The sequence below is a fragment of the Urocitellus parryii genome, chromosome 7 (assembly GCF_045843805.1).
Source record: "Urocitellus parryii isolate mUroPar1 chromosome 7, mUroPar1.hap1, whole genome shotgun sequence".
Lineage (NCBI taxonomy): Eukaryota > Metazoa > Chordata > Mammalia > Rodentia > Sciuridae > Urocitellus > Urocitellus parryii.
The window spans coordinates 183,382,343-183,397,337 of NC_135537.1; the positions used below are offsets into that span (position 1 = coordinate 183,382,343).

General features: G+C 49.1%; 1 protein-coding gene across 2 annotated transcripts in view; it reads right to left on the reverse strand.

Annotated features, from left to right (window-relative positions):
* Csnk1d (casein kinase 1 delta) overlaps positions 1–14,995 on the reverse strand; it is a 29,343-nt gene that overhangs the window by 8,693 nt on the left and 5,655 nt on the right. For both annotated transcript variants that reach the window (XM_026410737.2, XM_026410739.2), the window contains exons 2-8: positions 12,927–13,037; positions 5,190–5,338; positions 4,412–4,640; positions 3,630–3,800; positions 2,748–2,896; positions 757–928; positions 238–377 (exon numbers count right to left, since the gene is read on the reverse strand). In XM_026410737.2, the coding sequence (XP_026266522.1) occupies positions 238–377; positions 757–928; positions 2,748–2,896; positions 3,630–3,800; positions 4,412–4,640; positions 5,190–5,338; positions 12,927–13,037 (1,121 nt within the window). The remainder of the gene's footprint in view (positions 1–237; positions 378–756; positions 929–2,747; positions 2,897–3,629; positions 3,801–4,411; positions 4,641–5,189; positions 5,339–12,926; positions 13,038–14,995) is intronic.

Below are 14,995 nucleotides of genomic sequence, written 5' to 3' on the forward strand. Positions count from 1 at the left end.
AACAAGTCCACCAGCAGCTCAGCACAGGCTCCAACCAAAAGGCAAGCAAGAACTAAGAGCATGCTTTGCCCGCCAGGTGAACTCAGAGATGTGGGCGGGGAGGTCCAGGGAGTGAGAAGGAAACAGACCCTTCACATCTCACCCCACTCTTGACAGTGTGCCTGGAAGGCCAGGCCAACGTGTGTCCCTACACCTGGGCCTGGACTGCCCTGGCCATGGCCAGCTCTGATCACATACCTGTGAGGTGGACATGCGAGAGGTATCTTGTCGGCCTGTGAGATCTGACGAGGAGACGTTGACTGGGGCCCCTCGGTGCAGCCGCATGCTCACTTTCCGCTCCCGTTCCATGCCAGAGACAGGCCGAGGAGAGGTGTTGGCTAGAGAGGGAAAGAGCCATGGCTGCTGAGGCCCCGTGGCTTCCCACATCCCACTGGCCTGCCACAGACCACCACAAGGGCTCTGGATGGATTCTCCCACATCTGTTCACAGCTCATTGATCCAGGCAGCCCAGCAACACTGGCTGGCAGTGCACTCTGAGCCCAACATCATTGCACACAGGGGACTGAGAAGTTCATGAGGGGGACACTTCTGTATGGGAAGGAAGTTTCATCTGAGAAATCACCAACCCTGGTGGAGAGCTTTCAGGGAACCCAACATCCCACAGGCTGTATGCCCTGGCCTCCCAAAAGGCCACCAAACACAAGATAGACAGAAACCCGGTGTCCACTCCCTGGGCCTGCTGGGAGGTGTGCTCACCCGTGTGTGAGGTAGGGGTCAGGGGTGTTGGGGGAGCCACTTCCTGGGTCCCCCGCAGGCGGCCAGAGGCTGTGGAAGGGAGGCCACGGGTGGCTGGATTCCGGGAGTGTCTCAATCGCTCCTCTCGGTCCCGGCGTTCCCGTTCAGCATCATCTGCAGCCCGGCTGGCACCCTGAGGAAGACACAGCACCATCCCCTTGAGTGGCAAGAGCCTGCCTCCTAGAGGAAACCCAACTCCTACTGCTGTGGCAAAAGGACCTGGGTCTGTCTAGCTTCTATCTTTGAGTCCTTACCTGTGAACATGATTGTGCATGGGGGAGGGGGACGATGGGAGACTGCCCAGACCAGGGTAGGCAGGGTGGCAGCAATGGGTCACAAAAGGGTCCAGCCAGAGTCCAGATCCCAGACCAAAGGGAAGGTCATGTCAGTGATGACAGCCCCACCTGCCCCATGCACATTCAAGTCCCTGCAGGACCACCCCAGTGCTCTGGGCATCTGACTGTGAGCAGCTAAGCTGAGGCACCAGCTTACTGAATGGTCTGTTCTCACCACCAATGCTACCAGGCAGACTCTGCAAACCAGCCCACAGCCAAATTCCAGTGCCATCCGTATTACTGGACAGAGACACACCTCTACCCACTCCCAGGTGGCCCATGGCTGCCATGAGGCTATATGGCAGAACTAAGGGATTGTGATCCTGCATAGCCAGGAAAGCTGGTGATGTGTTCCTTGGCCCTTTCCAGAGCAGCTCTGCCTGGCTGGCTGTGAGACCGAGATAGTGCAGAAACCACACTGGAGAAGGGTGCTCTGGGGCTCCGCGCTGGGCAGCCTGCAGAAGCAGCACAGCACTGCCCTCTCAACCCGACAAAGGCACCAGGTCCTGTAGCCTGGGCCAGCCCATTCTGCAGAGCACTCTCCTCCCAGCACCATGCTTGGTCAGATGGCTCTAGTTCAGGGTTCACCCTTGCCCCTCGGGGAGACCGGACTCATGGAATAGTGGTTTAGACAAGACAAGGCTTCTAATTTTGCACTCCTGAGAAGACACCTCTGTTCCTCCATTGGATTTGATCATCAGGTTTTAATTTCTATTTCCACCTACGAAGGATACATTTTTAATAAAAGAAGACACAAAAATTCCCCAGAAACTTGAATTCTGTCAGTGGTGTCTAACGTTAGTGATTTAAACTCACATTGCCAACCCAGGATGGGTGGCCCAGCGGCTCCTGGGCCTCCCTCCTGCACCCAGGGATTCTCACATACTTCTGATGAGCCAACTGGGATGTCAGAGGAGACCAAAGGTGAAACAGCCTGTTATAGAGCCCAACCAGGCTGAACTCTAGGCTGCCCACCTGCCTGTTCTCTTAAGGCTCCTGGGTACACCCTGGACTCAGATGAACTGAGAGAGGGGGGCAGCCTGGAGAGACTGTCATGCTTTCCAGCAGTGTGCTGGTAGGTACCAGGCTACATCCCTACAGGGGGCTAGCCCCCAGGTTCTCTGAATTGGTGATGGCAAGATGGGTCCAGCGGTGCATGTCTGTAATCCCAGAGACTTGGGAGGCTGAAGCAGGAGGATCATGAGTCGAAGGCCAGCCTGGGCAACTTAGAGACCGAGTCTCAAAATGAAAAATAAAGAGGGCTAGGGATGTGGCTCAGTGATAGGAAGAGTGCCCTGAGTTCCAACCTGGGTGCTCTGCTCTGGGCAGATCTGCACCATGGGCTCACTCCAGGGCATACACTACCCACACCAGCAGTCTCCACAGGCCCCTTTGCTTGCCCTGATGGCAGCTTGCTTCTTAGAATCCTGAGCCTGCAGGTAGATGCCCACAGAAGACCAAAAGATCAGCTTTCTCACCTCAGCCAGTGACTTTTGACACCTGAATCCCACACAGCACAGATCTGCACGCAAAACTAGGAGGTGCAGCTCTGACCTACCCAGGGCTGGACTTGCCTGTCCCAGGAGGAGACAGGACTGAGTGGGCAATGCCACTTACAAACTTGAGCATGTTCCAGTCGAACACATAGTCGTAGGAGAAGCCCTGGCGGTGGAACAAGTTTCTGAAGAGCTGCCTCAGGTAGGAGTAGTCGGGCTTGTCATCAAAGCGCAAGGAGCGGCAAAAGTTCAGGTACGTGGCAAACTCAGCTGTAAAACAAGGAAAGACCTGAGGCTAATGACGGAGGCCGACTACAACCCAGAGTGTAGTTATCAACCCCTGCACACCACCCTGGCGGCATGCAGGTGAAATCTGAGGAGGATTTCACAGTCATGCTGAGGAGGAGCTGCTGGGAGCCAGCAGGGGCTAGGGATGGAGCTAGGTTAAGTGCCATCACTAACTGGTGAATCCCAAGTCCAGATGTATGTTGATGGAGCTGTATCAAGCTGTTCCCACTAGGTTCTTATTCTCTTGAAAGAACAAGAGACCCTGGGTTTTAGCCCATCCCCAAAGAACACCAAAAAAGAAAACAAAAAATCACCACCACAGGACAAAATTTAGCTTTTATCTAGTTAATTTATCTTAGGGGCAGTCACAAAACACAGACAGCGCCCCTGGGTTATCTGGGGAGGCTGAAGTAGAGTAGGGGCAGCTGACTGCAGTCAGCTTAAAGGCAGAATGATCACTGTGTCCCTCCCCTTCCTAAGTGCACAGGCAGTTTTCTGAGGCTGGGTCCTGTCTCTCCCGAGCCTCATAGAAAGGCTCTCAAAAATGCATCAGCAGGAGAGGGCTGCCTGTTACCCTACACAGAAACACCCCTTTCTTGCCACCCTTCCTGTAGAAGATGTAGGCAGAGTGACTCTGCAGTGGCCCTGGGCACAGGCACCACCCCACACAGGAACAGGCTGTGGCTGCTACGAGGAAGGACGGCGAGGGACTCACAGGGATAGCCTTTGCACAGCACTTCGATGGGAGTAGACATCTTCTTCTCACTGATCCTCTCATACTTCTGCCTCTTGGTGGCGGCCTTCAGCCCCTGCCAGGGGAGAGAGCCCAGGTTGAAGTACATCAGCACGTACCCCAGAGACTCCAGGTCGTCCCTTCGAGATTGTTCTGGAAAGAAAAGGGGAAAGTATGAAGGGCAGTACATGTGTGCACACATAAAAGCAAAAGATTAAGCAAGCATGACCATAGAAGCCAACTTTAAAAATAGCAGAAAAATAGCCAGGTGTGGTGGTGTAGCAGTGTAACTCCAGCAACTCGGGAGGCTGAGGCAGAATGATCCCAAGTCCAAGGCTAGCCTTAACAACTTAGTGAGACCCTGTCTTGAAATCAAAAACAAAAGGGATGAGGAGGGGGGTTGTAGCTTACTGGTAGAACACCCTGGGGTCCAAAATTCCCAGTATCACAACAACAACAATAAAAAGTGTGCGCATACACACATAAAAACATTTAAAATAACAGAAAAATGTATATGAATGGCTTCTTTACCAGAAGTGTCCCTTGCATGCTATTAAGGAAATCCCCAAACACCCCAGCTGAGTACCATCAGTGGCTCCAGCAGTCCTGAAGCTAGCCTGTCTGCTATGATGGTTGGACAACAGCCTCCAGACCTCTGGGTTCTGAGCACTGTACATGACCACAACCCCAAGGTCACCTGAGAAGCTGGCCTTTCCCAAAGCTGAGGGACAGATATGCCCAGTGGCACCACGACCTAGGCTCACCGATTCCGAGGTGTGTGTTGATGGAGGCGTACCGCGCCGTCCCAGTGAGGTTCTTGTTCTCTCGGTACGGAATGTGCTGGTGGGTCCTCGCATCCCGGTACTTCTTGGCCAGCCCAAAGTCAATGATGTAGACCAGGTTGCCCTTTTTCCCCAGGCCCATGAGGAAGTTATCTGGCTTCACATCTCGATGGATGAAGTTCTTTGAATGAATGTACTCAATACGACTAATCTACAAGGGGAAAATCAATGCAAGAAGCAATTCAAGACCTCTTAGAACACCAGCCTCAAGAGAGGCACATGCTCTCTCTTCCTCAGCCAGAGCAGAGTGAACACACCACCAGGAAGGTGGACTGGAAACTGACCAGTTGCATCCCCAGGCAGCTCCAGCTCCCCTGCCCCAGGCCTGGGTTTCTCCTCTCCCTAGCTCTACAGGGGTGGACAGACAAAAGACTCTGTTAGACAATAGTGTCCACCAGCGAGACTCTGCACCGGCCACACACAAGAATCCCCTCAGAAACCATACCAGAGGTGCTGGGAATCAACTGTGTGATCCTGAGAGAACTTGGGAAGCCCATTCAACGCAACCACATACTCAGGGGGGTGGGGGTCCTCTCTCCAATCCAATTACCCGTGTCATTATCTGAGGCCAAGGAAGCCTAAACAAATTCCTGTCTAACATGCCTAATAATGGTGCAACAGCAGTGAAGTAACATACTCCATCAGGCAATAAGTGTCTACCAAGGGTCCATAGTGTTTGGGCAGAGACAGGAAAGCTTACCATTTGGTCAGCAAGCAGCAGAACAGTTTTGAGACTGAACTTCCTGGAGCAGAAGTTGAAGAGGTCCTCCAGGCTGGGCCCCAGCAGCTCCATCACCATGACGTTGTAGTCCCCCTCGGCCCCACACCATCTGATGGTAGGGATGCCCACTGGAAGAGAAGCCAAACAGAGCACTTGAGCCTAGGTCACAGCACCAACTAGCCTCTACTCAACTGACAGGCATCAGAGGTACGGGCTAGTGTTGGGGGGGGTCAGAAGATCCTGGCAAGACCTGTCCTCAAGAACCTGAAGCTACGATTAAGCCACAAATGCTAAAAACAACACAGAACAGACTCTGTTGAGGGTTAGAGCAGTCAGTGATGGGAAATGAGATGCACCTATGCTGACTTCACACCGCTGACCTCCAAGGGTGGGGAGTGCAAAGCCCAGGAAAGAGAAGGCAGGAGGAGCAAGACAGCCGTGTGTGCTGACTGGCCAGCAGGGCCTACAGGAGAGAGACCACAGCCTCAGAGAGATGTGCAATGCCAGATCAAGAAACAAAAGAGAGAGGAGCTGCTGTGGGCTGGCAGGAGAGAAGACATTCTTGTTATTCACTTCTGATGTTGATGAGAAAAGCAAGAGCAGTGGAAACTCTTGGGGATACAAATAACCCAGATTTTTAATAGACAACTCAGTGGAAGACAGATTAAAGAAGACAGGATAAACCTAACAGAAACAACTGACCCAGAACGCCACAGGAGGGAAGGGCAGATCTGAAGACATGAATTAGTGTGACCCACTCCTGAAAAACTGGCACCAGAGCCCACGCACAGCCACCAGCTACAGGAAGGCACACAGTGAAGCTGAGGGCATGAGCTGATGGGAGCCTCCAGGTTAGGACCTGAGTGCTACAGGAGCAGGCACATGCTCACAGGACCTCCAGAGCACACTGCCTGGTTCTCTGCTTGCCCCACAGCAAACTCCCATGAGACCCTCCTCACACATATCCTGACTACTGTCCTGGGGGCAGGTCACAAGTCTCTTGGCCCTTCCAAAACAAGACTCGGCCTTATAGTACGCGTTGATGCCAGCAGGAAAATCCACTCATCAAAAATCATTTCAAGGTGGGCAAGGTGACAACACACCTGTAATCCCAGCAACCTGGAAGGCTGAAACAGGAGGACTACAAGTCTAATGCCAGACTCAGCAATTTAGCAAGATCCCATCTCATAGTAAAAAGGCTAGGGATGTGGTTCAGTAGTACCCCTGGTTTCAATCCCCAGTGCCAAAAGAAAAAAAAAAAAAAAAAAAAAGTCGTTAGCTTTTTCCTTGGTAAGTAATGTTTTAAATATTTTATATTAAGAAATCGTTTCTTACCTCAGAGTCAGGAAGAAATCTATTTATTACTTTCTTATAAAAATGTAGAAGTCATTAATTGTACTTCTAGCAGAGATGGAGTAAGAGGAACACAAACATCCTCACACTTAAAATATCCAAGGAAAACCCCCAAACCACACAAAACATGGAAGAAAGTTTCTAAGACAATCACAGTCTCAGGCAGACAACAAACATAACTTCTCACCTGCACCCCAGTTTCTGAGTGTGACCATAAAAGCAAGAATCAAAAAGACCCATGTAACTGAACTTCATTCCAGAACACAACTGAAAAAAAGGTGAGCAACGTGAAAATGCACGGCCCACAAGAGGGTGGAATTACCAATGCCTGGTATCCGAAGGCCACCAGGTACACGAGGAGGTTTTAAGGCAGAAAACCACCCAGTGAGGTCAGGCCCAGAAACTGACCCAGCTGCTGGAATCAGCCGAGAATGGCACAAGATCTAAGTTATAATGAGGTAAAACTGACAAGGAAGTTAAAGGCTCGGAGATATAAAGACCCAAATCTAATGTCTAGGGCTGAGAACTACAGCGTCTGGAGCGAAAAAACCCACCAAGTGGAATAAGGAATCACACCACAGACTCACCCACAACAGCCAGCACTGAGACTCAGAGCAGGCCAGCGAGAGCCCCCGGGAGCCGTGGACGGGAAAAAGGGAAGAGGACAGACGCCAGCTCTGTGAAGCAGAAGCACAGAACCACGCTAGGCACGCTGCATGGTCTGTGGGTATCTCTGCAGCCCCAGCAGCCCCGCACCACCAGTGAGGAGGGAAGTCTTTTCTGCAGAGGAGGAAAAGCCAGGCGCCAGGCCTGGACTTTCACAAGGGGAACACAGCAGCCACCGACAGCCCACCCTTGTCATCATTATTTTATTTGAATCAAATTGGCCATTTGATAAAAATTGAAAGATAAGAATAAGCCTACCTGGGATCATGGGTAACCCTCTATTGCAGAAGTCACTCAAAGAGTTGACTCACGAATGCAAAGCACTCTGAAAAATTTCAGCACCCTGATCACCAGTGTGTGAATCAGACCAAGTCTTCAAATAGCAAAGACACACATAAGACACACAATAACTCTGACAATCCAGTTTACTTCTAATCTCAAGATTCTGAGAACAGCGAGTGACCTTAAAACACCAGTGGTCACTGTGAACCAGTTCCACGCAGGCCGCAGGATCCCTGGACATGCAGGCCCACCTGCTGAGTGGGCACCTCTTTCCTTCGGCGCCATGTTCTGGGCTCACTGTAGCTCTTCCTGCCCTGCTCTAGACCTGGCCATTTCTCCAAGCAGTTTGGGCTCCTCTCAGTGGGAACCATGCAAGGGCCAGGTGTGTCACTGCTCCTAGGTCCCATCTAGAGCCACAGCAAGACAGTTCTGATCAGAAGCACTCCACAGCAAGCTGCACTACTTGGAGTATGGAATTCAACTTGCCCCTTCCCTCTTCTCCCTCAATTCTAGACTCATCTTATCAAGTGAGAAAAGCTGCTGGATTTTGATGAAAATTTCACTGAATTTAAGAGCAACTCAGAAAACTGACATTTCAAAGTATTCCTTTCCAGATAGCTTTTGTATGGGTTTCTTTTTTTGCTACTTTAAACACATTTTTAAAACTACATTTTGTTAACTGATTATTGTTGGTGTAATGAAATGAAAAGACCATATTTTACTCTTCAGCTAAACAAAACTTATCTCTTTCTAGGTTCACCAAGTAAAAATTTTATTGTCTATAAATAATAGCAGTTTTCAGCAATGTATTAGGTCAAAAAAAGTTACAGAATATAACTGTACTATACAACATTCAGAGCTGTGTCTATCTGGATACACAAGTGGCACAGACTCACCAAACTCTGGGTGCACCCAATCCAGTGCCCTCTCCTTCCAGGATGAGGGCAGCACTAACACAGTGGTAACATTGTTACCACCTGTGGCATTAAAAACAGAATAAAGTACAGTTACCACCAAAGGGCTCCTGCTCTCAGGGATCCCTGGCCAGAAAAGATGAAGCTTTGTGGCATGCTTCATTCTCAGCTGCCAGCAAACAGGTGAAGCCTGTGCAGAGTGGCCACAGAAACACTCAAGAGGACATCCTGCTGATGCAAGGTAAAGAACCTTCTGGTCACAGGCTAATAAACAGGACTCTGTGAAACCAGGCATTTCACACCAGCAAAATCCAGAAGCGGGGGGCTGGGGATGTGGCTCAAGCGGTAGCGCGCTTGCCTGGCATGCGTGTGCAGCCCGGGTTCGATCCTCAGCACCACATACAAACAAAGATGTTGTGTCCGCCAAATACTAAAAAATAAATATTAAAATTCTCTCTCCCTCTCTCTCACTCTTTCTTTAAAAAAAAATAAAATAAAAAAAAAAAATCCAGAAACGGATCTGTGCCTGAAAAGTACCAATTCTGGTGTTTTTGTGGAAACAACTGAGGCCAGCAGAGACCCAAGCACCACAAGGAGGACACCAGCTACTGCTGTTGCCACTTATAGCTGTGAACCCAGATGCTTCCCCTTATGGGGCCTAAGAACCAGACAAATGTTTGGGATGAAAACCAGGGGACAGAGTCATATACTGGCACAAACCTTCCTTATGATTTACAAGAAGATACACTACAAATGTGGGGACTCAGCATTAATACAAATAAAAGTCTTCATGAATTTTTCAGCAATTTTAAGATGACTAAAAATAACGCTCGAGTTGTGGATCAGTGCTAGAGCACTTGCCCATCAAGTGTGAGGCACTGGGTTTGATTCTCAGCATCCATATAAATAAGTGAATAAAATAAAAGTCCATCAACACCTAAAATAATATTAAAAAAAAAAAAAAGATGACTAAAAATAAAAATGGCAACTGGGAACATTGGTGCAGGCCTGCAATCACAGATCTCGGGCAGGCTGAAGTTGGAGGATCTCAAGTTCAAGGCCTCACTGGGCAAAACTGCAAGACCCCAATTTAACAAACAAAACACCTGCCAAATGTTTCCTGACATATCATTAGTTAAATTTTTTAAAACATTAATGTCTTGTGGGATGACAGAAATAAAAACAGAGCAGGGCTGGGGTGCAGCACAGTGGCAGAGGACTTGCCTAGTGTTCATTAGCTCTGAATTTGATGTCCCACACTGGAAAACAAAAACCAAAAACCCTGGAAACATCAAGGGGCAAGTGCCTGTGGAGACAAACTCGTGCAGGGCAGGTGCCCATGCTCCAGCAGGGAGCCCAATTCCCTGCTGGGGTGAGTGGCACAAGTGTCCACTCTATCACCCACCACACCTTTCTTGACACACACGCTTACAGTTCCCCACACCTCGTGACAGAAGGATCATGGTGTGTGCACCCCTGCCTACAGAGACCCCACTCTCCCTGCCCCAGACCACACCAGCCACTTTCAACCTGGACCAGAAGCAGCTGTGAACCCAGTAAAATGTTCTCTGCTGGGGGGCTTACTAAGAAGAGCATTCTAAAGCTACTCCTGGGCACATTAGGGTTGGAAAAGAGCAGTGACTTTGGTCTCTAGGTCTATCTGGCAGTCACTTAGTGTCGGTAAACACTGGCTGTCTATCCCAATCTTTCACCAACATGGTTAATTTTAATTTATTTCTGCTCAAGTTTTCTCCCCGCCCCCGCCTTTTGGTACTGGAGATTTAACCTAAGGTGCTTTACTACAGAATCATCTCCCCAGCACCACCCTTTTAAAATTTGAGACAAGTTTCACTAAGTTGCCTAGGGCCTCACTAAATTGCTGAGATTGGCCTTTAACTTGTGATCCTCCTGCCTCAGCCTCCCAAGCCACTGAGATTATATGTGTGCACCACTGTTTTCAACCTATTGTCTCAACCAGATTGTGAATAGATGGAACTCTCTGGGCTCCTAATGATGCTCAGTGCTGCAGGGCAGAATACTCAAGTTCCTGCCTGTGTCCCTGGAACATCAGGAAGTCTCCTGTACCTCACTTGCAGCATGTGGTTGAGGAGTCAGTATATACTACACAGAAACACCTTGACTTGAGGACAGCGTGTCTCCCTGAAGCAGCGTGACCACCCGAGTGCAGTAGCTCTCTGGTCAGGCACTGTGGCACTACCAGCCTTACAAGTTTCCCAGATGAATGTGTTGCAAGTCAGAGAACGATCACATCCATTCTGCCCTGACTTTCTCTTCCAGCACATCCTGAGATGACCCACATTAAGCAAGGTCAGAACAAGCACTGTCTAGAGTTAATTGTTGTCTCTTCCTGAAGAATAACCCACAACCACCTATGCAGAGGACATGCTGCAAGAGGCTGGAGTGCAGCAAAGCACAGTGATTTCCAAGCAGAGCAGGTGCCTTCATCCTGTACCTGCTGACCCTAGTGTGGTCCTGGCTAGAATTCATCCAACAGGAACTGCTGAACACAGCATGCTCTTATTCCCCTTTTGTGGTACTAGAACCTGGGCTCTGTGCATGCCAGGCAAGCACTCTACCACTGAGCTGCACCCTCAACCCTTTTTGTTTTTTTAAAACAAAAATCTTGCTAAGTAGGCCAATCTGGCCTCCAACTTGTGATCCTCTTGCTTCAGCCTCCCAAGTAACTGGGATTACAGGAGTGCACTGTGATGCCCAGGTGCAACATTATGTGTTTTCTAGAGCAAACCTTCAAGGTATCTACCAAACACGCAACAGGGTTCAAAACCCTGGTTTATCCAATAGTAAAACCCGACCCACGTCTGGGGAATGGCAATCAAAGGCCCAAATGGAAGAAAGCCCATTTTTTTGGAATCATGTCTGGATTCCAGAATCCTGGAAAAGCGATGTGGGCAAAAACAAGGGAGCAAGTGATTCCTCCCACTCTACATTAAGTTCAAAGCAGGAGGCAATACTGCCCACCAGGGGCAGCTGGCATGGTCTGCAGATAGCTCTCCACAACTGAGGAGGAGAGAAGCAACTGGCAGAGAAGAGCATGCACAGGGAGCAGCAATGGTGCTGGATTTGAGACCTCCTGGGTGGAATAGGTTCCTCTCTGGCCATTGCCAGATGTCTGCACCAGTGGGACAGTTCTTCCCTCTCCCATCACAGGCTCCCCCAGTTTGCATGTTCTCATGAAGAATCACTCCTTAATGCTTTTTTTAAGCTTGTAGGTTTTATGTAACCCCCAGCAAAGGTCAAACCCAGTGTCACCTTGTTCTACCCTACTCGTCACAACCTAAAAGCTGCATTATAATTTCTACGCCCCAGAGAAGCTGATCCTCTACAGAAGGTCCCTCAGAGAAGTCTCTGGCGACCTCTCCTTGGGACAGTGGAGGAGGAATGACACCAGAAGAGTTTTCATCACCGTAGCCTCCTCTGGTCACAAAGCCCAGGACACGGTGCTCTGGACATCACTAAGATGAACCACAGAAACAGGTACAGGTATGCTATTTTGAGATGTATCTGCAGCCAAAGACACTTTGTTACAAAAATGCTGCTTTTGTGGTGAGAAGACCTCAAGCCTCAAAGATTCCCTCAACATCCTCCTTCTCCTACTGGCCCTTTTGGTCAATGAAGACAATGTGGACAAATGAGGGGGACTCCCTCTACCCTCCAACTATAACAGTACTGAAGGCTACTTCTAGCAAAGTGCAGCCATCCCTCAGATACAAACACTGCTCCCAAATGGGTTCCCTCACTCAGGCCAAGACCGCACCCTCAGATGAACATGTTGGTGAGCCCCACCCTCCACAATGTTGCTGTTTCCATGGCTTTGAATTTCCCAATAAAAATTCTCTTCTGCTCCACTAAAACTATATTTTAAGTCCAGAAAATTCTAAAAGCAACACTTCTGAGATCAAGATGGATACTCTCTGGTTCCAGATCTGGTACACCTACTGGATTCAAGCACCCCAAGGTCCTGGGGCAAGGTTCCACAGAACTGGAACAGGGACTGACCTGGAAAGTGTCACAAAAGTTGCTCAGTTGAAAACTTTTATTGTATTCAAGAGAAAACTGAAGCCAGACAGTCTGAAGGGACCCCCAAAGCTGTAAACACAATATGTGACCCACCAGAGGCCATAGTACAATATGCAATATCACTGGTGACACCTGCCACCATCAATAGACACCATGTATTTTAAAATTCACACAAATCCTACATTTCAAGGACAGTATAACCTAGCAGAAGCTAAGAAAAGTGGTATGTAAGCAGAAAAGTATACAACTATTTCTCTTTGTTGAGTGAGGTCTTATGTGGCTGAGCCAGTCTCTTCAAGGAAGAAGCCACAAACAACTTGGTCAAGGGTATGGACAGATACCTTTCCCTACTTTCCCAAAATAAACCAGAGACTGGCTTGAGACACATCCTCTCTTATTGGATAAAACCTTGGCTTTCTCCTTCAACAGGTAAAGGACATACCTCCTCCTTGCATCATTTTGTAGATTTTGCTCTCAATGTGGAGTTGAGGGTGTTTGGTTTTGACACATTCAAGCTTGATGGCAACCTCTTCTCCTGCAGCAATATCCGTACCTTGGCAAAGAAAGAAAACCATACACATTAATCATCTGATGTCTACCAAATGACCCAACGTCACAGTTCACTGCAGAAATGCTGGTAGCTTTTAATTTTCTGAGATAAACCAATGATGGATGCTCTCCATTTTCAAAAATGGTATCAACGGTTGACAATTGTCTGACATGCATAAGAAAGTTCATTTGGAATTCTACCACCTGCTTACATCTGTACCCATGCCAGGGTTGCCACAGCCAAAGGGCCTTCCTTTCTGGTCTCCAACTTCCTTTCAGCCCTGTCCACCGGCCTCTGCATTCACTTGCCCAGGGCATGCCACTGGAAAGTGCCATGATATTTCTCCATGCTGCCTTAATAGGCCTTTGGGAGTGTGCTTGAGTCTCCCTCTAGAATGAGGGAGGGGGTTTAAATGCCAAACCTCCACAGCCTCAGTCCAGACAGGCATAGCATCCACTCATCACAACCCTCGGCAGTCAGGCAGTTTCAAGTAGGCCCAGTGCCTACATAGCTGCAGAAGCCATTTCCAGCCAGACTCTCAATTAAGCCAAAGGATTCCCTCACTCCCTTCCAGGGGACGTTAGATCAGAAAAAAGGACCCTTCCCAGGGCTCCACTGGTACCACCTATGGAACATATACTGGGCACACAACTTTTGTCAGTTTGTGACTAATACTGTAATGAACTACTCTATGAGTTTAGAGTTTTTTATTTTTATTTCATTCTTTAAAATATTTTTTTAGTAGTCAATGGACCTACGCAGTGCTAAGAATCAAACCCAGTGCCTCACACATTAGGCAAGTGCTCTACCACTGAGCCACAACCTCAGCCCAGTTTAGAGTTTTTATGTAGGGATGTCATGCCTCTGTTTTTCTCCAATAAGGACCCGCAGAGCTGGCAACCACCTTTTCTCCAGGCTCACAAGAATGTTCCCGAGCCCATGCCTGACCTGAAGCCCTGCTTGATAACTCCTGACCCGTTTTCATCACACGATGCAGCCAAGGGCTCTGAAAACAGAAACAAGGTCTTCTGCGATGGCACACCTGGCCCTCCTCTCCCCTCAAAGGGTCCTTCTAAATAGGAAGTACTAGCTACTCAGGAGGCTGAGGCAGGAAGGTCATAAGACTAAGGTCAGCCTGGACAGTTTAGAAAGATCCTGACTCAAAATAAAACAAACAAAAAAGGGCTGGGGATGTAGTTCAGTGGTAGAACTCCCCTGGGTTCCATCCCCAATACCATGCCCACCCCTGACAAAAGTACAGAACACTTTCATCCTGCCCAGGGATGTGGTCATTTGCAAAGTGATTAACAGGGCTCCCACAAGCTGAGACTCCTAGGAGACCCCCCCCCCCTTTGGAGGTTGTGCTAGACAGACTGCAGTGGAGGCAGAGCAGTCTGGCCAGCCCTAAGCAACTCAGCTTCTCTTCTCAGTTGAGACGGGTTGAGGGGACTCTGCAGTCTGTTTCACAGGGAGCTGGGGATATGAAGGGGCTATGGTTGCACAGAGCTTGAGTCCCAGAGGAATACCAGATCAAGGCCAACAAGCATGAGGACATGACTGCTGTCCAGCGAGCCCCCAAGAACCAGTCACTCTGGTGGCTCAGACCCAAGAACCAGTCACTCTGGTGGCTCAGAGTTCTGCACAAGACGCAGCACTCCCAGAAGCCTACCAAAGCCCCTGGGCAACGCTGAAGATCTGCAGAGCTAATAGCACCTGATCATTACCAGTGACCACTCAGATTTAACTTCACATACCATTCAATAGACACTTTGGGGGCAATCACAAGATGGTAACAGAGCTCATTCTTCCTGCCCACAGCTGGGACAATCTATCCAATTGCAAAAGAAATGACTTCATCTAAAACATACCATGCGGATGAAAAATGACCTCCGAGTTCCCCTAAGGACCTGGACTCTGAGCTGAACTCACCATCCAGGAGGAATGATGACTCATCTCACCAG